Here is a 25,016-nt window from a genome sequence, read left to right as displayed (position 1 = left end):
ATATCATTTAATTAAGTTTGTAACCCCTTCATGAACTGATTTTTTTTATTCCGTTTTATTACAAGACGCACTCCACCGCCCAAGGATCCTATAAAAGACACTCTCTTCTTCCCCTTCAGCTCCTCTCTCTCGTCCCTCATCTCATCGAAGAAGCCATGGCGGACGGACATTCCTTCAATAACATCTCTCTCAGTGGCCGCGGCGGAACGGTACGTTCCTCTCTCTCTCTCTATTCACTCTAATTACGTCATCAGTTTTGCTTTCTGAGGAATTTTCACTTCATTTCGTCATTTTCCGCTTGCTCCGAAACCCTAATTTCTTATTCTTGTAGCCGCCGCCGATCGATTTCTCAATTATGAGAGGAAATTGTCGTTTTCGATTCAGTAACGTATACAATTGTGTTTTTTTGGATCTTCCAAGTGTGCAAATGGTTACATCTCGTCGCGGTTCTTGCTTCCGATGATTGATGGAAACATTCTTCATCGATGTTTATTAGGGTTTAATGTTGTTTAATTGGGGTACTGTAGAACCCAGGCCTCCTGAAAATAAACTCGGGAGGGATTCAATGGAAGAAGCAAGGCGGTGGGAAAGCTGTGGAAGTCGATGAGTCTGATATCGTTGGCCTCAGCTGGATGAAGGTTCCAAGGACGAATCAGCTTGGTGTCAAAACCAAAGATGGGTTGTACTATAAGTTCATTGGCTTTCGTGATCAGGTTTTTGCGCTTAGCTTAGCTTCTTCGATTTTATTCCAATATTAATTGAAAGTTTATTATCATTACTTGTGTGTTTTGTTTGGTGGGATAGGATGTTGCAAGTCTGACGAGCTTTTTCCAAAGTGCTTTTGGGAAAACACCTGAAGAGAAACAACTCTCTGTCAGTGGTCGCAATTGGGGAGAGGTGGATTTGAATGGTGAGTTCTTTATCACCTTGTGGTGTGTTCTCGTCCTCATAATTGACTATTTTTCTAGCCTTGGGAGATTTTTTTAGTGGGAAAGAATCATACTTTGGCTGAGTTTAAGCTTCTTTAGTGAAAAAAAGCTCTTAGCTTTATGCCTTTTCTTTGTGCAGGGAACAATCTAACCTTTTTGGTTGGCGGAAAGCAAGCTTTTGAAGTATCCCTGGCTGATGTTTCACAGACTCAGCTTCAAGGGAAAAATGATGTCTTGTTGGAGTTTCATGTTGATGATACTGCTGGTGCCAATGAGGTATACTGCATCTTGGTTTCTCCTTAAAAATGTGATCTCTGGGCTAATAAGTATGCTAGCTGTGTTACTGATTCTGTTATATGTATTTTACAGAAAGACTCGTTGACGGAGATAAGTTTTCATATTCCCAATTCCAACACTCAGTTTGTTGGTGATGAAACTCGTCCGCCTGCTCAAGTAAGTTGCCAAGCCTTTTTTTAATTATATGGGTTTGTCTCGAGTATTTTCCTGCTGATACCAATACCATGTTTCAGGTTCTCCATGACAGAATCATGGCTGTGGCTGATGTTGGTGCTGGAATTGAAGAGGCGGTCGTCACATTTGATGGTATCGCAATCCTCACACCCAGGTGAAAGATTTTTCTTTCATCTTTTCTTTTCGAGTAGAGTATTAGTTGAGCTTTTTATCATATGTTGCTTGCACTACTATATGTCTGCATCATCTCATGACTACATGATTGGTTTTTCTTTCACAGGGGTCGGTACAGTGTGGAGCTTCACCTTTCCTTCTTACGATTGCAAGGACAAGCTAATGACTTCAAAATCCAATACAGTAGTGTTGTCCGCTTGTTTTTGCTTCCAAAGGTATTTTTTCTAATCATATCCTGGGGAACTTTGTTTATACTAGCAGTTATCAGATCAGAGGATTATCATATTATGGTCGCTGAATCTTATTCTTAATAATGAAACTCTTGTTATCTGTTTTCTGTGTGAGCAGTCGAACCAGCCACATACGTTTGTTGTTATCTCTCTAGACCCACCAATCCGGAAAGGTCAGACGATGTACCCCCATATTGTGATGCAGGTAAGCATTAGTTCTGTTTTCCTTTTATATCAGTTTTCTTTATGTAAGTGCGTTTCTTTACATCTGTTTTTTCTACCTTCTCTAGTTTGAGACTGACTCCGTCGTCGAAAGCGAACTGTCAATTAGTGATGATCTTTTGAATACAAAGTTCAAGGACAAGTTGGAGCCATCATATAAGGTCTCGTTCTTGACTGCCGCTTACGTTATCAATGATTTATAGAAAATAATTTCTACATACACTGATTGCGAATGATATGGCTATGAATCCTCAGGGTCTCATTCATGAAGTCTTCACCACAGTGTTGCGTGGGCTGTCTGGTGCAAAGATCACCAAACCAGGGAAATTCCGCAGTTCCCAAGATGGGTTTGCAGTGAAATCATCTCTTAAGGCCGAAGATGGTGTTCTTTATCCACTTGAGAAGGGCTTTTTCTTTTTACCTAAACCTCCAACGCTTATACTTCATGATGAGGTATTTTTTATTATTTTATGATTAGGAATTTTCGTTAGGCTGTGAGATAGAGTTGGTTTGTTCAAACCGTTTGCTTTTCATTTTTAGATTGACAATGTGGAGTTCGAAAGGCATGTTGCTGGTGGTGCTAACATGCATTACTTCGATCTTTCCATAAGACTGAAAACTGATCATGAACATCTGTTCCGGAATATTCAGAGGAATGAGTATAATAATCTCTACTCCTTCATAAGGTTAGAACGGGGTATTTCAGTATCTACTGTGAGTGGATTGAATTGTTGTGAGTAAAACATTTGTATTCCCTTACTGCAGCTCTAAGGGTTTGAAGATTACAAACCTTGGAGGTGCGGGTACCGCAGAGGGTGTTGCTGCCGTTCTTCAGGAGGATGATGATGCTGTTGACCCTCATCTTGAGCGTATCAGAAACCAAGCTGCTGATGAGAGTGACGAGGAGGCAAGTGCTTTATGTCTGACCGAATTACTTCAGTGTTCTGATGATCATGTTTTTTTGACAATATCGATACTTTTTAATTTATGAAGGACGAAGACTTTGTTGGGGGTGAGGATGACGACGGTGGTTCACCAACTGATGATTCTGGCGGAGACGACGACGACTCTGATGCTAGTGATGATGGCGAAGGAGAGAAAGAGGTAGAACTGTTTCATATAAATTAAACTCTTTCACCAGCGAAACCATATGCTTGACATATCTTATCTTATTCCGATCGTTGATTCGTTTTCAGAAATCTATGACGAAGGAACCAAAGAAAGAGACGAAAAGCTTGCCCCCGAAGAAGAAAGCAGTAGCCACAGAGGAAGGCAGTAGCAAGAAGAGGAAGGTGAAAAGGAAGAAGGATCCTAATGCACCTAAGAAGGCGATGTCTGGTTTCATGTACTTCTCCCAAATGGAAAGAGATGTGAGTTCCTTCTCTCTTCTTTGTTCTACATTTAACTCTTAATACATTTTAGTATTCTTGTTTATCCCACAAACTTAGCATTCCTATCAAACATTTTGTGGCGACCAAAACACTAATATATATCATTTTATGTTGGTGAACTGAACAGAACATAAAGAAGACTCACCCAGGAATAGGATTTGGAGATGTGGCGAAGGTGCTTGGAGATAAGTGGCGTCAGATGTCTGGTAAAATTCAAAATCTTCCCTTTAAAAACTAGAGTTATTGGTCTTAGCTTAGCATGTTATCTTATTTATTGTGGGTGTGTGTTTTCATGTGACTATAGCCGAGGAAAAAGAGCCGTATGAAGCTAAGGCACAAGTCGACAAGAAGCGATACGAGGATCAGATTAGTGATTACAAGAACCCTCAGCCAATGCTTGTTGACTCGGAAAACGAGTCCGACAGTAACTAAACCCTGATAGTAGTACCCCAAAGACTAGCATCTGAGATTTTACATGTTATCTTGTCTACTGCTTCATCTTTAGTTCGGGTGTTTTTCTCAATGTAGTGAATCTTACAAGCTCTTTAGTATCGTACTTTAGCTTGCTGAAGTTCACAAAGATTCATGAGTTTTTGCTCTTTAGGACAAGTACTTATCTGCAAATTACACAATTATTTTCACTAAATCAAACTTCAAATCATAACATAATCGATTATAAATCTTCTCTTATTAAAAGTCCACATGATGATGAAACTTATGAACAAGAAGAAGCATCTAAAAGCATATCGACAATAGGACGAGGTCTACACACAGCTTCCAATAACGTAGCCCTGCGCAACGTAATTCCCTTTTCATCTTCGCTCATGTCCACATATTCTTCTCCTGCTCTCTCCCACTCGAAACATTGGACCAACGATCCCAAAGCCAACGTCACTAGCCGCAGAGCTAGGCCTAAACCAGGACAAGCTCGTCGTCCCATCCCAAATGGCATCAACTTTTTATCCTCCCCTTCCTTCTCAAACCTCTCTGGCTTGAACTTCTCTGGCTCTTCCCACATCTTTGGGTCTCTATGTATGGCCCATACGTTCACCAGTAAGGTTGTTCCACACGGGACATCGTAGCCTGCCACCATGCAATCTTCTGATGCCATGTGAGGAACAAGCATTGGTACAACAGGATAAAGCCGTAAAGTCTCTGACACGATGCTCTGGAGATAAGGAAGTTTTACAATGTCTTGTTCCTCTATTAACCGGTCTAAACCGATTTGCTCGTCGATTTCGGTTTTTGCCTTCTTTAATACTTCTGGATGGTTCAACAAATTCGACATCGCCCAATCTAACGTTGCTGCTGATGTGTCTGTCCCGGCAAGTATCATAACCTATCCAAAATATATATCGAAATCACTTAGTTAAATTTTTTTTCTCTGATTAAAAAAAACAAAAAAATGAACCAATTACGAGCTGCTACGTGTCATTGGAGTCAGCAAACAGTGCAAACAACCGTTGTTTGTGATGTCTAATTAAACACTCATTCTTCTTCTTTTTCTTCTCTTTCCTTTTTTTTTAATTAAAAAGAATCTAAGCATTCCTTAAGCACTCATGGTTAATGGTGCTCTTAACTTCCCAAAAATAGAAACTTAGCCACAAATGTTATTATTTAATGTTTCTACTATTTTGGTATCTCGTTACTTACGACTATGATCCCTTTAATTGTAGCATCAGTGTAGTAATCAGGCTGAGTTTCTTGTAGAGCAAGCAAGCGATCGATCACTGTGTTACCCTTTTCTATCTCTGCACGTTTCTCATCAACCAGACTTTGCAAAAACTTGTCAACCCGACCGGCTAACTTCTTCACCCGTTTCTCATAATCAGTTATCCAACAAAGAATCGGGAAGTAGTCAGCAGCATTGCCTGCATCTGCGGAATAAACAGCATCGGCGATCAACTGTCTAACGTGTCTTGCCTCATTGTCATCCTCCGTTCCATCGCCGTAAAATCTCTTTCCAGACAACATCCTAATGATGTTGTTTAGAGTCAAGCTCATAAACAGCGATCCCATCTCCACCTTCGCAGATTCCTAAATTTCAGTTATTAACCAAATGGATATTAGTTCAAAGGTTCATTTTCTGATTTGAAGCTAGTGTACTCTGTCAAAAATGAGTGATTTATAAATTTTACTCTCTCCCAGTTCATAGATAGTATCATTTTTACACTTTTATACAGATTAAAAATGAATAAAATTCATTTTATGTCTTTAGTAATTACATTTGTTTAACCAATAGTGTTTAAGATACATAATATTATTTACAAGATCAAACCATTTTGTAAGTAATATTAATGTCAAAATAGATATAAATTATACTAGAGTTTTAAAATGACATTTTTGTATAATAAAAAAAGCAAAATAATTTTTTTTTGTGAAACATATAGTAAATCTAACTACTTTTTTATATTTTGTGTTTTATTTAACTCATTTTCACCTGTTTTAAGATAGAATTTGCCTGTTTCCTAAAGAAGCAATTTTGTATTTTCATTAGAATTTTTTGAAAAAATCACTTTTTATCCCAATCATTTCAATATATCAAAATACAGACAGTTGTAGAATGTCTAAATAATATGTATAATAAAATTATCAAGAGACTTTTTGTGATTTTTTTTTGTTTTAAAATAAGAAGATTAAATCAAAACAAGATGAAACCATGTGAAATCTTTCTCAGATTGTGGATTTTTTGTGTGTGTTTTTTTTTTTTGGCTAACTATGTTCTGGAAAAACAAAAAGTTGTACTGAAAAGTAAGGCAATCACGACCGTAACAACATACGCTTGTAAAAGACCACACTTACGTGCTGAGAGTTTTTCGATAAACAGAAGATGAGCCGTCGGATCTCGTCTTTACGGATGGATAAGAAGCTATCGAGCCTAAAAGACGAGAAGATCTCAATGGTGCCAATACGACGGAGGTTGCGCCAGTTGTCACCATAAGGCGAACTGACCATGGTGGTACAGTTGTACCCTATGTGTTTCGCGAAAATAAACTCCGGCCGGTTGGCGAAAACGATGTCGTTCTTGGTGAAACATTCCTCGGCGACAGAGTGAGAAGAAACGACGAAAACGAGACGATAGCCGAGGCGGAGTGAGAATATAGAGGCGCCGCCTAGTGATTTGGAGAGAGATAGAAAACTCCGTTGGAGCGGCATCTTTAGGAGGTGGAGGTGTCCGATAACCGGAAATGACCAAGCTGGACTCGGCGGTAGGTTTAATTTGCGCCTACGTGTTCCGAACAATAATGTTAGAGAGAGGAAGAGAGATAGTATCAGGTCGTAGAAAGTTTCCATTATTGAGTTGTGTAGTTTTCTTCCTGTTTGCTAAGGCTAACTTTATAAACACACTGAAGCTAGTACTGACTCAATTATTGAGTAAATCAGATACATGCATGTGTGGTTGAGAATACAAGCGGGTAAATAGTTTTGGTGACGTCACTGCTTACTATAAATAGATACTCATCATGCATGCATAACACGTGTTAACCACCACGATTTGTGTTTGTTGTATTCATGTATTGTATTGTATTGTTTGTCTGAATTGCGTCAGTGAGTTCTTTAGGTTAACAAGTCGAACACCATCAACTTGAGGTAAGGATTTGTTGTATGTAATAACAATGATAACGAACGTAGTAATAAAGAAAACATGCGATATATATTTTATTAATAGAATAAGAAATATCGATATTTTCTTAATGGTTTACAAATAGAGATTAAATATCGCATGGCGTTTCCCTCCTTCATATTTAGTTAAAAAACAATATTATTTGAGATGAACTCATGGCTCCCTCCTTCATCTGTTGTTGTTAACTTGCGTCTCACTCAGTCTAAGTGTTTGTTGCTAGTGTGGCTCAATGGCCTGAACACGCTTCCTCCGCCCAAATGTGCCTTAGCAGCGGCATCGTACTGAACTCCTCCTCCGAACCCCATGGATCCCCCGAAGAATCCTCCGGCTTCTCCTCCGATGTTAGCTCCGACGTTTCCTCCGACCTTGGCTCCTGCATTACCTCCTACCTTGGCTCCGGTCGTAGGTCCACACCCGGCTTTGCCATTACCTCCAACCTTGGCTCCGGCTTTAGCTCCTAATTCGACTCCGGCTTGACCTCCGACTTTAACTTCGCCTTGAGCTCCGACCTTGCCTCCAACCTTGCCTTTGCCTCCAACCTTGCCTTTGCCTCCAACCTTGCCTTTACCTCCAACCTTGCCTCCGGCTCCAGCTTGACCTCCGACTTTAACTTCGCCTTGAGCTCCAAAGTTGCCTCCCACACGACCTCCGACCTTGCCTTTGCCACGGCCTCCGACCTTGCCTCCAACAAGGCCTCCGACTTCGACTCCAGCTCCGGCATTACCTTCGACTATAACTTCGCCTTGAGCTCCGGCGTTGCCTCCAGCATGACCTTCGACCTCGCCTCCAACAAGGCCTCCGACCTTACCTCCGAATTTGCCTCCGGCCTTGCCGCCTCTGCCACGACCTCCGACCTTGCCTCCAACAAGGCCTCCGACCATGCCTCCAACAAGGCCTCCGACTCCGGCTCCGGCTCCGGCATTACCTCCGACTCCGGCTCCGGCATTACCGCCGATGGCTCCGAGGAAGTTACCGCCAAGTTGGACACCCTTCTTGAGGAAACCATCGAAAAGGCTACCGGCTACAACGGGGTTCCCCATCGGCTTCCCGGCGAATTTGGCACTGCACTTAGTGATCACCTTCACGAAAACATTAATGTAACCCTTCAACTTAATCAAACACTTCTCAATCTTGAACCTGTCAGCCATGCTTATCTGAGCATTAGCATCGAAATTATACTTGGCCGAGATCTCAGCAATCATCTGCTCAAGCTCAACAAACCCATCAGCCATCACCTTGTAGCTCTTCCGCACACCAGACGCAAGCTCACCTTCAACACCAACAGCTGCTTGAGCCGCAAACATCGCCTCAGTCATCATAACGAATTTGGTATGAATAGAACCAAACGCACTCTTGACGGCTTTAACCTTGAAAACAGCGAGGTAGTCGCTGTAGCCTTTGCAGATGGCGAACAAAGTGCTGAACTGAGGTGTGTTGGGTGCGGATTTGATCTTCTTTTCGATGAGCTTAGAGATTTCGATGGAGGGGAAAGTTTGGAGTTGGGACAATGTAGGTGGACATAAGTTCTTTTTGATTTTCTTAGGTGGGTGAGCTGAGACGGAGCCAATGGCTAGAACCACGGCTATAAATAACAACAGAGAGATCCTTGCCATGGTTGTTTTGATGGCAAGGTAAAGAAAAAATGAAAAAAAAAAACTAAAAAGAAATGAATATGAAGGAAGTGCGAGTTTTGATTGAGGATTTTGAAGGGTATATATACATTTTTCACAAAGCCTAAAAATAGGTTAAGGAAGGTTACAAGAACAGAAAAAAACCATCACAACAATACAAAAGAGAGATTCATGGTCGTTCACTTGAATTTTTCTTTGTCTAAACAATTTTGATGAATCACAAAAACAAACTATTTGTGAGAAGAAGTCAATTACTGGAGAACCACTGGTCTAGCTACTGTAATTAGAATATATACAAATTTAGTTTTCATCATACAATTTTTGTTTACATTCAGAAAATAGATTTGTTTTGTTATAACAGTAAACACAAAAGCAAATGCAAGAGCTAAGTTTGAAACAGTTGACCTTTTATATCAAATAATATGTGTTATTTCTTTGGGAAATTAGGTGAGATGACGCTACAAAAAAGCATAATTGATTGAGTAGCCAATTACCCTAACTCTTCTATTTACTGTATCAACAACAAAATCTGTCTCTCTCATACGGTTATATGTATTATCTCCACTGATGTTGCGAGATACAATTACATTTTTTCGCCGTGGATGAAGTTGATCGGAGAAGATAAACAGTGTCTGTTTATTTTGTTCTATTCTATTCTCATATGGAATAGAAATGTAAAACAATATGTGTTATGTTTGTTCTATTCTATTCGCATATGGAATAGAAATGTAAAACAATATGTGTTATGTTTGTTCTATTCCTGTTATGAAATGCGATATATTCTGCTACTCTTCTATTTTATCATGTTCCATTCCATTTGATGATTACTAAAGAGTGTTTTATTTTGTTAAAAAATTTAGTTTTTGAACAAGTAAATATCGTGCTATGATCTAGATTGTGTAGTTTAATATTACATAATATAATTTAATTTTACATAATATATGTAATTTTTTAGACTTTGATATTTGGGTTTAGGGTTTATATTTTAGTTTAGAGTTTAGTGAATATAATTTAGGGTTTAGTATTTAGAAGGTGATGGGATATGGTTGGGGGATCAGCATTAACTTCTTACATGAAATCATAGATATTTCATCATTTTGTTCCATTCGGGTTTAGTTTATGAAATATTGGGGTTGACATTGGATTAGGGTTTATATTTCCGTGTAGGGTTTATATTTAGGGTTTAGGGATTAAAGTTTAAGGTATAGTTGGGTACAGTTGGGTCACATTAACCTTTTCCATGAAATCATAGATATTTCATAATTTCACCAATATATACCATGCTATTTATTTTGTTACATTCTATTTGGGTTTATGGTTTATATTTGAGTTTAGGAATTAGTGAATATAGTTTAAGGTTTAGTATTTAGAAGATGAGGAGGTATAGTTGGGATCAACATCAACTTCTTCTACGAAATTATAGACATTTCATAATTTTACCAATATATACCATATTATTTATTTTGTTTCATTCTATTTGGGTTTAAAATTTATATTTGGGTTTAGAGTTATGTATTTGAGTTTAGGGTTTATTGATTAAGGTTTAGGATTTAGTATTAAGGGGTTGGGGTGGGATTTGGATAATGTTTAGTATATATGGGTTAGATTTGGGATAATGTTTAGTATTAGAGTATGTGAGTGAGGTTAGAAATCTGTTTTATTTCGGTGATGTGGAATAGAACACTGAAATATATGTATGTGGTCATAAATATGTGACGTGGTTCCTTATATTCACTCAGATGTGATTTAAATATTAGTCATACCTCAATTTGTTTACGTCATCTAACTTTCTATCTTTCACCGGTTACTTGCACCAACCAAGGGTATTACCGGATCAAATGGGCCTTAAATGTTAGTTACCCAATTACGTCAAAATCAATGCCATTCTCTTAATTTCACTTCAAATTTTGGCTATTTGGCTAATTGACCCTATTTCTTTCCTTTTCTTTGAACAAAAATATGTGTTATTTCTATTGATGATTTAAATCTTGCTATGATATTCTTTTTAGATATTTTTAAGAGAAAAAGACTAGAATAACACTAAACCAAGTTTTTGTTCCCAAAGTAGCACTCAAGGTTCAAAGTCACAAAAATATGTTTCATTAAAGAGGTAAATATACACTTATACCCCTAGGGTTAATTAATCCAAACCTTAGGGTTTAGAGTTAAGGGGGTGGGGTTTTGGAATTAGGGTTTAAAATTTTATAAAAAATAAATACTAAAATAAAAAATAAAAATTTTAAAAACAGTTTCAAAAAGTATTTTTAAATTATAAAAAAAATTTTGAAAAAAAAATAAAAAAAATTTCAAAAAAAAAATTATAAAAATTTCGAATCTGAAAACATATAATCTGAAACTATAAATTTTTTTTTTTTTTATTTCATTTATTTTTATTTATTTATTTAATTTTAAACCAAGGGTATTAGGAATATTTTACCCTTTAATGAATGTCATTTTTGTGACTTTCTACTTGTAGTGTTATTTTTGAGACATAAACTTCAAAAGGTGCTATTATTGACAATTGCCCTATTTTTAACACTGTTTTATTGAAACTAATTTGGAACATATCATAGAAGAATATGACAAAACAATAATGAGAAACTAGTATTCTAGAATACTTTTTATGATTTAGACATACTTTTTATGGAAAAAGATTATTTTTTATATTGAGGATTAATAATTTACTAATGCGCATATAGAATTGTAAATTAATTATTGACATCATTAATAAAACTATAAAACATGTGTTTTGTCTCAATCAAATTTCTCTCTTGGTTTTTGAATCAGTTCTCGACAATGAACTCTTGAATCTCTATGCCAGTATGACGTGCGCCGCCCTGTAACCTAATCAAAACTTGATCCCCAAGTTTCAGCGAGGTCACAGGGACAGCAGTTTTACTAGATGAGTTTACTGCAAGAAAGTAAAAGACATTCATCAGAAAACCATTTGATGTAAACTGCAATAAAGATCTCAAAGACAAGAACCTTGATGAGGAGTGACTAACGCAACTGTTTCCGCGTTCTGTAGGATGGTGCTAAAACTCGTTTCATCCTCCTCTCCACTAAGCTGCAAGAGATGAAACAGCTTAAAGTCTAAAGCACAGAGAACTAATGTACTACGAATGTAACATATGAACCTTAGCCTCCACGAGGATAAGAGGGCGCTTCTCTATTTTAACTCTCCCGACAACTGCTGTCCGCTGTTTTCCTTTCTGATCAACAACTATTACTTCTCTTCCTGTTCTTAACTCGGATAGATAACAAGTCTTCCCTCCCGGAACAGCGACATAAGCATGAACTGGTCCCTGCAATTCAAGTTTTTGAGTGAATAGTATTTTCAACTTATAAGATGAAGGAGACAAAAACTCACAGCGTTGACTCTAAATGGTCTGCTTGCAATGTAATTAGACTCCAAGCACTCTGAGTGAACCAAGAACAGTCCTCTCGCAAAGGATCCAACCTTAAGAAGACAGATTCATAAGTTAAATGGTTTTAAGGTTAGTAAACGTTCATGATGGAGAAAGAGTATATATACAGGCAAACATACAAGAAGACCTTCACCGGGTCTCATGAGGCTGCAAAGATCAACACAGACTCTGTCTCCCATACCGACCATTTCAATCCGAGTTATAGTTGCTTCAGTCAAGCTTAACGTATCACTTTCTTCTCCCCTTTTGTCAAAGTATTCCTAAATAGAAGCAGAAACTATTTACCAAAATGAAGAAGGTGGTGGCTATGCTTTAATGAGATGATGATTGATAACCTTTAGGTCAAGAACAGCTTTCACATCTTCTGTTTTAAGAATGATTCCGCCAAGACCATGCTCTAAAGCCTAAAGCCAAGCATACAACCCTTTTATAAACTCAAACGTAATGTCAAACAACAGAAACTAGAAGCTACCTCAAGGTATAGTTTTGCTTCAGAGGGAGTACTTGAAATGGCAAACACCGTCTTCTCACTTCCTTGGAGAGCCGCCACTAGATTCTCTGCTGGGATTGACTACAAAACAAAACACTATCTGTTATCCAAAAGGTATAACATTGTGTGTGTGTGTGTGTGTGTGTGTTACTACCTTACCTTCCAGTCTAAAAAACCAAGAACAATATTCTCAGTCTGCTCATCCTCAATCTTAAGCTTCTGTAGCTCCTCAGGTGTTGAAACCTCAAAGACAGCAGCCACAACTTTACCCGTTCCATCAGTAACTTGCCTCTCATCAATAAACAATGTATCCACCAAAGCAACCGCTGCATGAAAACTCAATACATCGAATCAAAACCGACTCAAATAGGAAGCTTTTTTTTTTAAGTTTGTTTGTGATTCTGCAATGTACATGACCAGTCCTTAGAAAGTTGTAGACTATCTGATGGGAAGACAAAAGTGTTCCACCCTCGTTCCACTGCAGTCGTCATCACTTCTTTGCACTCAGTCCATATCCAAACCTTCTTTGTTCGGTGAAGATTCATAGGCACAGTTGATGATGCAGACATTCTCACAGCAAGTCTCTGAGGAAACGTTCTTTTGCTAATAAGTCTAATTGAACTATGATGATGAGAGCTCCACGTTTGTAATCTATAAAGTCCAAATCTTTCTGCATTATCAACATAAATTCAAGGCAAGGACTTAGCATCTGAAGCTGTTCTGCAATAAACCCAATCCATACACTTTTTTTTTTTCGATCCTGAGAACGATTAAAGAGAAAAAGACTAACCTTTTCGTAGTGGGAAACAATGGAGTTGGGTTGGAGATTGGATGTAAGAAACAGAGGAGACCAAAGGCAAAGCCATAACCTCTTTGTCTGTTCCGATCTTTTACTTCACTTTCTCTTGTGAGGGGTTTGCGTTGGATCATTCCGGTTTGTCCCTGATCCAACCGGCTTTCTCAAAAAATTTGTCTTATTTCAAGCGAAACCAAATCCGGTTCGGTTTAATACATAAGCTATGTTATTATTCCACATGATCAAAGATGATGATGAGTCCATCAAGTTCTCTAGGTCACTGAATCCATAAATTTAAACTTATCATTGTCACATATATATTCATTGTATTATATATAACGGTTCAAGAATATATACTTCTGATTGTTAGATAATCATCATAAGTAAAAACAGTTTATTTGCTGTTCTTATGTTGCATTACACCATATTGACAACACGTTTTGGTCTCAATGTAGTTTCAGCACACATTATGGCCGCGAACTCGCATCTCAACATTAAAGATATAGGGTGGTACATCTCTAATAGAGCCATTGGGTTCTTGTTAAAGCTGGAGAACGATTTCTTATGATATGCATATAAAGAGAAATTCACATGAATAATATTTTAATTTGGGAAAGGTTAAAAGAAACAAAATAAAGAGAGGAGACTGGAAAAAAAATTGAGAGGATATGCATATAAATTATTATTATTATTATTACTTTCTCACTATTTAATGTGTCATGTATACATACTCACAATTCTTTTATATTCATATTTTACAACGGAAATTAAAGAGAGAAGAAAAAAACCAAAATTATGCATGCAGTAAGGCTAACGCATGTCAGTAATTCTCTAGTATTTAGCAAAAAATATTCTACAGCTCGCTGCTGTAATTGTTAGCAGGGCCATTGCTTTATTGTAATTATAGTATTAATATGTGTTTCCGACCTATATGGTCCGAGAACCGACGAGTTTAATTTAAGACGAGCCGGCTTTTTTCTCTGTTTTGAAGCTGCTCTGGCCTGACTCTGAGGTTTGTGAGTGTGACTTTTTGTAGCTAGAAGAACCTTCATAGCTCGTTGCCCCCACTTTTCCTTTGACAGATTGATTTACTGAGGCTCCACTACCACCTTCGGTTGAACCCGCAGCTCCAGCCTCCGAACTTTCTTCCGTTGTACTTCCACTCGGGCCTCCGGCAGATGATCCTCCAGCTTGGTAAGATGAATTTTCACTACCGGTGATGGAGGAGGTCTCACTACTACCCGACGCTGAACCAGAAGGGCTACTGGCGGAACCTTCCGCGCTACCACCTGTAGTGTCCGCGTAGGAACCTCCACTATTCATTGAGCTTTCTCCTTCGGCAGAGGTTTGAGTTGAAGTTTCACTCGCACCGCCTGAAGCACTTGCTCCTCCTGCCGACATATCAGATGTACTTCCGCTTGGAGCACCGGCACCAGCATCGCCAGAGGGTTCACCACTAGGACCACCGGCAGTGCTTCCACTTTCGGCACCAGTTTCACTTTGGGTCTCAGTAGAGCTTCCACCACTAGCTTCCTTGGAACTTTCTCCTGATTCAGCTGAGCTTTCACCTTTGGAGCTTTCATCCTTAGAGCTTTCACCTTTGGAGCTTTCATCCTTAGTGCTTTCATCTTTTGAGCTTTCATCTTTTGAGCTCTCATCCTTGGAGCTTTCATCCTTGGAGCTTTCATCCTTGGAGCTTTCATCCTTGGAGCTTTCATCCTCCTTTTCATCATCCTTAGAGCTTTCATCTTTGGAGCTTTCATCTTTGGAGTTTTCATCCTTAGAGCTTTCATCTTTGGAGCTTTCATCCTTAGAGCTTTCATCTTTAGAGCTTTCATCCTTGGAGCTTTCATCCTTGGAGCTTTCATCCTTAGAGCTTTCATCCTTAGAGCTTTCATCTTTGGAGCTTTCATCCTTAGAGCTTTCTTCTTTTGAGCTTTCATCTTTGGAACTTTCTTCTGATTCACTCGGGCTATCAGTTGGGCTTCCACTCGGTCCAGCAGCACCAGGAGTTTCACCAGCACCCACTCCACTACCGGCACCAGCTGTACTTTCAGCCTCAGCGGAGGTTTCACTACCCGTGGAGCCTGCTCCTGATGAGCTGTCACTTGGGCTTCCACTTGGGCTACCGCTTCCACCTTCAGCAGGAGTTTCATTAGATGGAGAACCACTTTCACTACCAGCAGGACTACCAGTTTCAGCTGAAGGGGAACCGGTGTCCCCACTTGGACTTCCACTGCCACCAGTGCTTCCAGTTTCCATGGAGGTAGAACCAGTGGCCGTGCTTCCAGTTTCCATGGAGGTAGAGATGCCGGTTGCACCTCCACAGCCAAGGGATTTGAGATCTATATTACCGCCACCATTCGTCTCAGTTACGCTTTTCACAAACTGACCGATCGTTTGTGCCCATCTCGACATAGATGTGACCAGCTCTGTCCTTTGTTCACTTGTCAGTGTTTGTGAACCACTCCTCTTGTACTCAGCCAAAGTTTTTCCCATCGACACCAAACTTTCTATCAATTTGGTTGTATGCGCCTACCAAAAATCCCAAAACAAAAACAAAAAAAAACTATAATGGGCATGCATGTTACTCATATGAGTTCACCTTGTGAATAACAAAAACATAAACTCTTACCGATGCTCCTGCTGTGCCACCCATTTTTGTGATAGCCTTGAAGAGCTCCTCAGATTTTGTTTTCAACTGAGTATGGAACTCTGCGGACGACCCTGATGCTGAGTTTATAAAGGCCATGAAATCCTTCAGCTTTGTGAAGAACTCCTTGTACTCCACCTTCAGGGGACATAAACCCTCAAGGTGGTCTATAAAACTAAGTATACCCTTGAAAGCGAAAGGTTCGAACTCGCTGGATATTTTAGGAATTTTCTTCATGTAATGGTCTAATAAGAAATGTCCTTGCACTTCATATATGGTACTTGTTGTTATCATAAACATTAGACATATTCCTAATGGAAATTTTGCCATTTTCTTGTTAGATGGAAAAGAAGAGAGTTAGAGTGATTTATTTCTTTTTAAATTTTTTGAAAATTTCTATGTTTTTTTTTGTTTTTCTGATGATTTTATTTTCTGAGAGAACTGGATTTATATAGATGCTAAAGAATTCTAAATTTTTTTTTTTTTTTTTAAGAATTCTAAATTTGATTTAAGAGAAATTGGTGGATCCATTGAAGGCCACGAGAGAATAGCACAAAAAAAAGGACTAATGGCTCTCATGTTCCCATACCCGATTAGAATGGCAAACTACGTTCCTCTTTTGTGTTTCTACCATTCAATATTTAGAGAATAAATCACTACCATATAAATAAGGAAATAACATTACAGTCCATCTTTTTAATGGTGCTTTGTAGAAATAATTAAGTACTCTCATTCCCTAATACATTTTTAATAACATATGATGTATAGATTTGAATATGACTGGTAATAAATAAATAACAAAACTTCATGTTACGAAAAATAATAATAACTAGAGCTTGACCCGCGCACCCGCGCAGGTGTTAGTTTTGTTTATAAATGAATATTTATTTGTATAAGTGATAATATATATTTTAAAATTTATTTTTTAATTTGACATTTCTAAACACAATAATTTTATAGTTTATATTGAGTAGTTTTATTTTATCATGTAAACCCTTAGTTATATCATCCATTTATTTAGAATATGACATGTAAAGTCACACAAATATATTTTTATTTTTTATGGATCAAAATTTTATGATTATATATAATAAAATTGTTGTATAAACTGGTTTTATGGATCAAAATTTTATGATTATGTATAATAAAATTGTTGTATACTATTTATTATGTATATGTGAAATTAGTAAAATAATTATCGTATAATGTATGTAATTACAAAATGTATATATGGAATTAATTATTTTCAAACACACATATGTATAATAAAAAAAAGGAAAAGACAAAAAATATTAAGAGTTAGGTTTATTAATTATTGTTGCCATGATTTTTTAGTTAGAATTTGATTTTGAAAATACATTAATTGAAGAGAAAAGACAAAAATCCTAAAAGATAGGTTAATTAATAACTTCAGTGGCATACCATTGTAAATATAGTGGAAAACTAAGAGATAATCTAATTTTGTACTCCTCTTTTAATAGATTAGATAATAACAAACCTTCTAAAATATTTAAGAAAGCCAAACTTTATTTTTGTCGGTCTTGTGTACTCCAGGCAAAAATCAAAAAAATGATGTATATGTGACTCTGGACCTTCTTATTGGCTGATGGTCTTGAAGTCTTGCTAACTACTTGAATACCTCATCTCATGAGATAGAACTGCATATCTTCTTCTTCTTTCGGGTCAAATAAAACTGCATATCTTCTAAAAATCAAATTTTCATCATCATCTTCATTGAGATTCTAATTAACTCAAAGTGATGGTAACTATTGATTGAATTATGATAGGCAATAAGATGCTGATAAGTAAACGCTTATAGTTGGAGTTGCTAGTACTAATCAATGAACAAGAACCTTTCAAAGTTTGTAACTTTCCATTGGGCAGCCTCAACTTCTAACTTGCTACTTGAAACCAATCTTAACTCTCTAGTCACACTTCACTCTTATGGCATAAGTTGATGAGTGGGATCATGGGGAATAGCTATACGGAGGAGTGGAGTGCCATTCTGGCTTTTATGTCTCAGCTAAAGCTCTCGCGGGTTGAGAGTTTCCTAGCTCGTTACGTTTTCCAGTCGGCAGTGTACGTGATTTGGCGAGAGAGAAATTCAAGAAATCATGGGGAGAATCCTCGGCCTCTGGAGAACCTCTTCAGAACAATTGACAAGATGATCAAGAACAGAGTTATGTCTCTAAGGACTCAAGACAAGAGACTGGAGAAAGCCTTGCAAGTCTGGATTGCATATGTAGAACTTAAGCTGTTCTTTTTTCTTTTTTCATCGGTTTTGAAAAAGTAAAAAACAAAGTAGCAACTGCTGTAACAATGTGTATTTTCTTTTGAATCAAATTTAACATTTTATTCAAAAAAAAAAAAAAAACTCTCTGGTCACTCACAATGCATTCTTCTACGATTCTGTTTTGACGTTTCATAAACGTGTATCTCAGAAAGGCACCTTCCCTAGTTCACGATAGTGCCTTACTTACTACGTACAACGCTTTTCACTTTAGAGTTGAGAATAACCTTTCCATTTAACACACTTGGTACCATATCCCAGTTCGTTGACATAACGTTTTTACTATCTAGCCTAATTGTGTATGAAAGTTTAGTTTACTTTTTCTTTAGTTGTGAGCTATGAAAACATAATTGTAAATGCTGTAGATAAAAATAAAAATACATTTATAAAACTTGTAAAATACAAATGAAATCAAACTGCAGCCAAAAATTGAAATAATCACTTAAACCTTTTATTATATAAAGTTGAACATAGGCGCAAAAAACTAAATTAGACGTAGGCGACTGTTTCTAAAATTACAACATAGACAGCAAGAGTATGAATACGTTTACTGGCTAGTTAATGTTTCAAGTTTTTGACCCTTTCAAGTCATACGATTAATTATATGTACACAAATGATTATATTATTGGTACACACTACTAATCTAATGTGAATTGTAAGAGATGCAACCGATTATATTGTTATGTACATTTGGATAATCATGAAGGTGTAAATAAGTAATGGTTTTATATTAATTGTGAACATGCTTGATTTAAGAGTTAATTACAATAAAATTTGATCCTTCTAAATATAGACAGAAGAAAAACGTGGATGAGAAAAATTGCCGTCAAAATAGAGCAGTAAAAAAATAAGAACCACATATATGCTATTCTCTCGCGACCCTAAACCATTCCACCATTTTCTCTTATAGGCACTTAAATTTAGACCTTTCACATCTATATAAGCCAACTTCTCCCACAAACCAAAACAATTCGAAAAGAAGAAAAAGAAAATAATTAATTAATTGAAAAAAAAAGAAAACGAAAAAGACACTTTTACTTTGTTTTATTATTTCATTTTGCGTTCTTTAATAGAAAAACATGGCAAGGATTTCACTAGCGTTATGTCTGATGTTAGTAGTAACATCAAGTGTGATTTATGAAGCGCGAGGGCATTTCTTGTTGAAGGATTACTTGAAGACTAAATTTCCAAGCAAGAGCAGCGAATTTACGCCATACGTTAACAGGGGTTTGACAGAGTTCTTGACCGACCTTGAACGTTTTTGTCCACCGACTCCAGAGTTCAAAAGTTTCTTCACAGAGTTCAAGTCTTTCTTTAGCTCCATCGAAACGTCATCGTCCACATCACAAAACGTCGACGTCGAGAAAAAAGGTGACGGGCTTTTCAAAGCTGTGTCTGCAATAACTGGTGGTGCAGGCCAACAATCTGTAAGTCCTGTAATATTTTTATGGTAACGAATATGGTTACGCCCTGAGATTATGAAAATCTTAAACAATTTAGTAAACTTCTTTTTTCTTTTACAATTTGAAGATCTATGTTTTATATTTATGAATTCAAAAGAACTTAGATGTTCTAGTCTAATATTTCATTGTTACCTAATTGTTTGAAGCCTCGTAAATTTTAGAACCGGCCATAGTAGCCACCAAATTTTTGATTTTTTTTTTGGTTATTAATTTCTTCTCAATTTGCAACAGGCGGAAGCAGGGAGTTTCAAATCTACCATGATCTCTATGGCAAAGACTTTGGTTGAGCAGAAAAAGAGTACAACGACGATAACGTCTACTGAAAAGAAAACTCTAGTCACATCGATGGTGCAGTGGACTAAAACGATTGCTACAACCGTGAAGACGGCTTGTGAGAAGAAAGGAAAGAAAATCGACATAAACTCTTTTGGACTTAACGTTGATGTTAACTCTGTCATGACTGTTAGTGAAAGCCGCCAGAGTAGCTCTTCATCCTCCAAATCCAGTCATGAATCCTCATCAAAATCTTCAACTTATGCCGCTAGAGCGGAGACTGCCGCTTCAGCAAAGGCTAAAGAAACCAGCGGTGCTAGAGCAGAGACTGGCGCTACAGCAAAGGCTAAAGAAACCACCGGTGCAAAGGCCGAGAAGGATGAGAAGGCTGAAAAGAAGGCTGAGAAGAAGGCTGAGAAGGCTGAGAAGAAGGCTGAGAAGAATGAGCAGAAGGCTGAGAAGAATGAGCAGAAGGCTGCTACTTCATCAGCCAAAACCAAAGAAGCCTCCTCGACCAAAGCTGGTGCAGCTTTCAGAGACACGACAGGTGGATCTGCGGGAAGCCCGAGAGGAAGTCCCACTGCTGGTAAGGATAAAACCGCAGGAAGCCCGAGAGGAAGCCCCACTGCTGCTAAGGAGAAAACCTCTGTCAAAGGAACCGGAAACGCTGCTGGCTCCGTGAACCAACAATCCAACGCTGGAAGCAGCAGAGGAAGTGGAAGTGCTGCTGCTTCCACGAACCAACAACAATCCAACGCTGCAAGCAGAGGAAGTGCTGCTTCCACGAACCAAGAATCGAAGAAAACCGCGAGCTCAAAGTCATCATCGACCACATCAGTGACAGAAATCGAGAAAGAGACTTCACAAGAAACAATGTCATTCATATCAGGACTTGAGAAGAGGTTTGCACAAAAGGCAGAACTCAAACCCTTCTTCGAGAAGCTCAAGGCTTCCATGACTGCCTCCTCAAGGGTTTCTTCCACCAAGTCCGAACAAGAATATACTAATACAGCCAAATCAACCACTGGTAAACTATCTGATGCCATGACTTTCGTCGGTTCAAGATTTAGCAAATCAGCAGAGGTACCTAATTTATACAACTTTTATTATTCCCCTTTTTTTTATTATTATTATTATCAAGAATTAATACATTTCAATATTTTTACCTTGTGGTACGTACGGTAGATGAAGAGCACCATCCAGACTACCCAACAACAATTGATCAAGAATCTTCAACAATTTCAAAATCTCAACAGCCAAATCGTGGGCGAACAGAAAGTATCATCGACAAAAGAGACAGAGATTAAGAAGACCATGTCAAAGATTGAACAAGTCACAACCCAGTTTGTCGAGACTGCTGCTTCTTCAAGCTCGTCTTCATCTAAGCAAGAGACCGCTGCTTCTCAGCAGTCTCAGAAGCAGACCATGGCCTCATCTAAGAAAGAGACCGCTGCTTCTTCTCAGCAACAGACCCAGCAACAGACCCAGCAGCAGACCCAGCAACAGACCCAGCAGGAGAACGGTATGGGTAGGCTCAAGACCAATTAAGAAGCTGTACGTACTAATACGCGGAAAATCAGCAGGAATGACAATCCAGTAATGCCAAATATTTATTTATTATAATTAGTAGCTAAACTATCAGATATATTTTTTTTGTATATAAAACTAAGATCGGTATAGGCCAGCAGTGTCTAGCTAAAGACCGACGTATGCATGTAATAACTCTGTAAGACAATACAGATAGAATGTAACCGCTCTGTATGTTACATACAGAAGCGAGTGATTCCTATAAAAAGGATTTTGAATAATTTTCTTCTTCTAAATGAATAAGGCTTGTGACAAAAATAAATGATAAAAGATATCTTATCATCTTTAACTTCCAGGATTTCATTGTATGCATCTAAGAAAACATTGGAAGCCAAAGTAGAGATTGAAACATAACACGAGTGTTTTTTTTAAGTTTCATGGATTTTTAATTCAAAACTAATTGACAATTTGGTCCAAGTCTATTATATATCATTTTTGTTTCATCCAAATTTTCAATGTAAAAATTTATATTCTTATACATATTAGGGGCCAATGGCTCATCAATCTTTACATAATTTCAATACTCCCTTTTGAGATAATGGTTCTAACCATTAATAACATCATTATCAAACCCGAGAACACAAGCCATTTTTTAGCCGAATTATATAAGTGTGTGGATTGATTACCAAGCATTTTTTAGTATTAAGGTTTTTGTGGCTATAATATCGTGTTAAGTTTAATGGAATTCAAATTCAATATCAATTGGTAATTGGTGGATTAATCCAAATTATTTATATAAAATTTTATATTTTTAATTACACACATTTAAAAAAAAATAAGATTCATTAATCTTTACATAACCCCAATAGTATTCTGAGTTTGGTGCTTTCATAAACCTAGCAAATAAAGCGAGCCCGGGGGTTCAGAAGACAAGAATAAATGGACCGTATTTGCATATTTTTCTTTTAAAAGACTCATTTACCTTATAAATTTTGAAATCCTTTGACAAAATAACAATAATAAATATCTAAGTATTAATTTTAACCTTGAATTTTCTTTTTAACCTTGAAAATTTTAAACGTGTGTACTTCATACGAATAAGAATCATGCGGCACGAATATAATTTTATCAAGTATTATAAAATGCTTTGGTTTATAAGAAAACAGTATGAAATAAATTACTTTGGCTTTACACCATCTGAACTTTGTGTTGTCACCAATTGTTAATTGCATTAGATTATTTCATTTCTAATGAGAAAAGAAACTTCTTTCCAGAAATAGAATGATAAGTAAAAAACGGAGAGCAACATAAATTTCTGTCCAAGTAGAATGCGAAACATATGAGAACAGCTTGTGCTTTTCTCTCGCGGCCTTGAATCGATCCACCCTTTTCTCTTAGGCACATAAATTTAGACACCATTGAAAGATCTTATAAACTGCTTCTTAGTAATTGTAAAACTTCAAAACAAACAAAAAAAAATTTAAAAAAAAAACAAAACAAACAAAAATGGCAAGAATTTCGTCGGCGGTATGTCTATTGTTACTAGTAGCACTAAGTACGGTCTATGAAGTGCAAGGGACGTTTTTATTAAGGCACTTCCTGAGAAAAATTCCCAGAAGATCCAGGGGGCTTAGGCCGTTCGCTTGCAAGGGTATGCTGAAGTTTGTGAACCTGTTGGAGTTTAAGTCCCCATTGAAGCCTGAGTACAAGAACTTATTTGGAAATTTAAGGTCTTACGTGGGCGCAATAAGTTCGGGGTCGAATGTTGACTTGAAAGGGAAAGCTGAGGGCGTCCAAAGTGCTCTGTCTGCACTGGGTGGTAGCAGCGGATCGTCGGTAAAATGTTAATATTTGTTAAAATAATTTTGTGTTCTTAAAACGCATGTCAAAATTCAGTAGTATTTTAAAATGTAATCAGGCAAGTTATTATTAGAAAATGGCATGGTTTGGTAAAATCTTGATTTCATTAAATTGGTGATCAGGTGGACACCAGCAAGGTTATGGATGTGTTAATGACGATGGGAAAGACTTTGACCTCACAAACGAGTAGCAGTTCAACGGAAATGACAAGCGGACAAAGACAATTGTTGCTCACGTCTCTTGTGCAATGGGCACGAGTGATTGGTCAAGTTGTTGTCAGTTCCGCATCGAAGAGTGGAAAATCTATTGACATAAAATCCCTAGGAATCGATGGCATTGATGACAATGTGGCCACCGGAGGTTCAACTTCTACCTCAACTACTGGAAGCTCTAACACCAAAACTGGAAGTTCTACCAGTGGAAACTTCATGACCGGAACCACTGGCACGGGCACTGTCCCTGGCACTGGCACTGTCCCTGGCACTGTCCCTATCGCTGGCACTGTCCCTGTCCCTGGCACGGGCACTGTCCCTGGCACTGGCACTCTCCCTGGCACGGGTACTGTCCCTGTCGCTGGCACTGGCCCTGGAATTGGCATGGCTGGTGGGCCTGCGTCTTCAACGGAAGGAGGAAGCTCTTTTGGTAGATCATTTTCAGGTAAAACAGGATCAACTAATTATGCAGGTTCTGTCAACTATCAATCAGGCCACAAGTCTTCCCGTCAAAGTACCACAAGCAACTCGGGATCCCCAGGCGGCACGGTATCCCCAGGCGGCACGGTATCCCCAGGCAGCTTCTAGAAGGATTGATTCAGCTCCAAGTACTAGAAAGACCGACCTTAGAATATATATTTGATCATTTATTAATAAGAAACGGCCCTGCTAACATATCACAGCAGCGAGCTGTAGAATGCCTGGCTCTATTAGACCTACCTTAAATAATACGAGAATTTTTTTTGTTTAACATTTTTCTAGAATTGCGGCATTTAGCTTCACGTTTTTCAATACATATGCCTGTCTTTAATTTTTAGTTTAAAAATTAAATTTCAGTTCTGGACATTAATCCAAGAGTAAAAGACTTGTTTCCAGAGCCATTCATCAAGTGACGACGATCTTCTCTCTGCTCGTTGATTCAATATAAAGATGTATTTTCAATGTATTTCACATCACGTGATTTGTTTTTTTGTTGTACGAGTGTGATGTATATGTAGACTTATGCGTGTGTATTTCTCTCTGATTTTTTTTAGGATTCTACTATTCAACGGAAGTTGATTTGTGGTCCATATTCTTGACTTTGCCCATATCTTACTAACGATTAAAATTACACGCAACCAAAGAAAAAACATTCTATGTTTAAACCGATTTAGCTATTTAGCAGATTAGCCACATAAATGTTGAACCTCGACCAAATATGTAGTACACTTGTGACGAAATATGTGTTCTGGGACTTTATTATATTAGTCATGACTCATGGGTAAGGACCAAAGGCTAAGGGCATCTCCGACCTAACTCCGTATCTCATTTAATAATGGAGTTTACTCGTTTACTCCATAAATAAAATAA

The 25,016-nt window shown here is 37.7% G+C and overlaps 7 protein-coding genes across 7 annotated transcripts; 3 read left to right on the top strand and 4 right to left on the bottom strand.

Moving 5' to 3' along the window:
• The first annotated feature begins 48 nt into the window (after nt 1-48).
• On the top strand, nt 49-4,063 carry LOC106349159 (FACT complex subunit SSRP1-like). The gene is made up of 16 exons (XM_013789083.3): nt 49-209; nt 528-713; nt 805-910; nt 1,069-1,205; nt 1,299-1,382; nt 1,460-1,554; nt 1,681-1,789; nt 1,923-2,009; nt 2,095-2,187; nt 2,282-2,479; nt 2,567-2,712; nt 2,792-2,933; nt 3,020-3,130; nt 3,223-3,396; nt 3,545-3,623; nt 3,722-4,063. Exons 1-16 carry the CDS (start codon nt 156-158, stop codon nt 3,847-3,849), a joined length of 1,929 nt encoding a protein of 642 aa, XP_013644537.2. The 5' UTR covers nt 49-155; the 3' UTR covers nt 3,850-4,063.
• A 6-nt stretch (nt 4,064-4,069) lies between these two features.
• On the bottom strand, nt 4,070-6,752 carry LOC106349160 (cytochrome P450 81D11-like). The gene is made up of 3 exons (XM_013789084.3): nt 6,220-6,752; nt 5,071-5,454; nt 4,070-4,756 (listed from the first exon to the last, which is right to left on the bottom strand). Exons 1-3 carry the CDS (start codon nt 6,709-6,711, stop codon nt 4,133-4,135), a joined length of 1,500 nt encoding a protein of 499 aa, XP_013644538.2. The 5' UTR covers nt 6,712-6,752; the 3' UTR covers nt 4,070-4,132.
• Nucleotides 6,753-7,239: 487 nt separating this feature from the next.
• LOC106349157 (glycine-rich cell wall structural protein-like) lies at nt 7,240-8,655 on the bottom strand. Its single transcript, XM_048781682.1, has one exon. The coding sequence runs from the start codon at nt 8,653-8,655 to the stop codon at nt 7,240-7,242; it is 1,416 nt and encodes a 471-aa protein (XP_048637639.1).
• A 2,714-nt stretch (nt 8,656-11,369) lies between these two features.
• On the bottom strand, nt 11,370-13,499 carry LOC106349154 (3-dehydroquinate synthase homolog). Its single transcript, XM_013789072.3, has 10 exons — nt 13,382-13,499; nt 13,004-13,261; nt 12,751-12,917; nt 12,574-12,672; nt 12,437-12,505; nt 12,221-12,361; nt 12,044-12,133; nt 11,811-11,978; nt 11,659-11,740; nt 11,370-11,584 (listed from the first exon to the last, which is right to left on the bottom strand). The coding sequence occupies exons 1-10, from the start codon at nt 13,455-13,457 to the stop codon at nt 11,457-11,459; spliced, it is 1,278 nt and encodes a 425-aa protein (XP_013644526.2). The 5' UTR covers nt 13,458-13,499; the 3' UTR covers nt 11,370-11,456.
• An 845-nt stretch (nt 13,500-14,344) lies between these two features.
• LOC106350845 (uncharacterized transmembrane protein DDB_G0289901-like) lies at nt 14,345-16,476 on the bottom strand. The gene is made up of 2 exons (XM_048781681.1): nt 16,023-16,476; nt 14,345-15,922 (listed from the first exon to the last, which is right to left on the bottom strand). Exons 1-2 carry the CDS (start codon nt 16,368-16,370, stop codon nt 14,345-14,347), a joined length of 1,926 nt encoding a protein of 641 aa, XP_048637638.1. The 5' UTR covers nt 16,371-16,476.
• Nucleotides 16,477-19,287: 2,811 nt separating this feature from the next.
• Nucleotides 19,288-21,880, top strand: LOC106350844 (serine-rich adhesin for platelets-like). Its single transcript, XM_013790683.3, has 3 exons — nt 19,288-19,758; nt 20,026-21,150; nt 21,253-21,880. Exons 1-3 carry the CDS (start codon nt 19,411-19,413, stop codon nt 21,613-21,615), a joined length of 1,836 nt encoding a protein of 611 aa, XP_013646137.2. The 5' UTR covers nt 19,288-19,410; the 3' UTR covers nt 21,616-21,880.
• A 1,162-nt stretch (nt 21,881-23,042) lies between these two features.
• On the top strand, nt 23,043-24,417 carry LOC106352348 (putative per-hexamer repeat protein 5). The gene is made up of 2 exons (XM_022687826.2): nt 23,043-23,430; nt 23,577-24,417. Exons 1-2 carry the CDS (start codon nt 23,101-23,103, stop codon nt 24,252-24,254), a joined length of 1,008 nt encoding a protein of 335 aa, XP_022543547.1. The 5' UTR covers nt 23,043-23,100; the 3' UTR covers nt 24,255-24,417.
• The last annotated feature ends 599 nt before the right edge of the window (nt 24,418-25,016 follow it).

Source organism: Brassica napus, chromosome A6 (assembly GCF_020379485.1).
Source record: "Brassica napus cultivar Da-Ae chromosome A6, Da-Ae, whole genome shotgun sequence".
Lineage (NCBI taxonomy): Eukaryota > Viridiplantae > Streptophyta > Magnoliopsida > Brassicales > Brassicaceae > Brassica > Brassica napus.
Note: the sequence above shows the minus strand (reverse complement) of the source record. Positions and strands in the feature narration are given on the sequence as shown.

Bases quoted from the DNA above. Each gene is read 5' to 3' on its own strand.
- LOC106349154 (XM_013789072.3), bottom strand. From the start codon at position 13,457: ATGGCTTTGCCTTTGGTCTCCTCTGTTTCTTACATCCAATCTCCAACC. The intron at 11,979-12,043 runs GTGAGTTTTTGT...CTTGAATTGCAG, and splicing joins GACCATTTAGAGTCAACGCT to GGACCAGTTCATGCTTATGT. The intron at 11,585-11,658 runs GTTCTTGTCTTT...ACTTTCTTGCAG, and splicing joins GTTAGTCACTCCTCATCAAG to TAAACTCATCTAGTAAAACT.
- LOC106349157 (XM_048781682.1), bottom strand. From the start codon at position 8,655: ATGGCAAGGATCTCTCTGTTGTTATTTATAGCCGTGGTTCTAGCCATT.
- LOC106352348 (XM_022687826.2), top strand. From the start codon at position 23,101: ATGGCAAGAATTTCGTCGGCGGTATGTCTATTGTTACTAGTAGCACTA. The intron at 23,431-23,576 runs GTAAAATGTTAA...ATTGGTGATCAG, and splicing joins GTGGTAGCAGCGGATCGTCG to GTGGACACCAGCAAGGTTAT.
- LOC106349160 (XM_013789084.3), bottom strand. From the start codon at position 6,711: ATGGAAACTTTCTACGACCTGATACTATCTCTCTTCCTCTCTCTAACA. The intron at 5,455-6,219 runs GTAAGTGTGGTC...ACTGAAATTTAG, and splicing joins TATCGAAAAACTCTCAGCAC to GAATCTGCGAAGGTGGAGAT. The intron at 4,757-5,070 runs GTAAGTAACGAG...TATTTTGGATAG, and splicing joins CAATTAAAGGGATCATAGTC to GTTATGATACTTGCCGGGAC.
- LOC106350845 (XM_048781681.1), bottom strand. From the start codon at position 16,370: ATGGCAAAATTTCCATTAGGAATATGTCTAATGTTTATGATAACAACA. The intron at 15,923-16,022 runs GTAAGAGTTTAT...GATTTTTGGTAG, and splicing joins GTGGCACAGCAGGAGCATCG to GCGCATACAACCAAATTGAT.
- LOC106350844 (XM_013790683.3), top strand. From the start codon at position 19,411: ATGGCAAGGATTTCACTAGCGTTATGTCTGATGTTAGTAGTAACATCA. The intron at 19,759-20,025 runs GTAAGTCCTGTA...AATTTGCAACAG, and splicing joins GTGGTGCAGGCCAACAATCT to GCGGAAGCAGGGAGTTTCAA. The intron at 21,151-21,252 runs GTACCTAATTTA...TACGTACGGTAG, and splicing joins GATTTAGCAAATCAGCAGAG to ATGAAGAGCACCATCCAGAC.
- LOC106349159 (XM_013789083.3), top strand. From the start codon at position 156: ATGGCGGACGGACATTCCTTCAATAACATCTCTCTCAGTGGCCGCGGC. The intron at 1,383-1,459 runs GTAAGTTGCCAA...ACCATGTTTCAG, and splicing joins AAACTCGTCCGCCTGCTCAA to GTTCTCCATGACAGAATCAT. The intron at 2,188-2,281 runs GTCTCGTTCTTG...ATGAATCCTCAG, and splicing joins AGTTGGAGCCATCATATAAG to GGTCTCATTCATGAAGTCTT.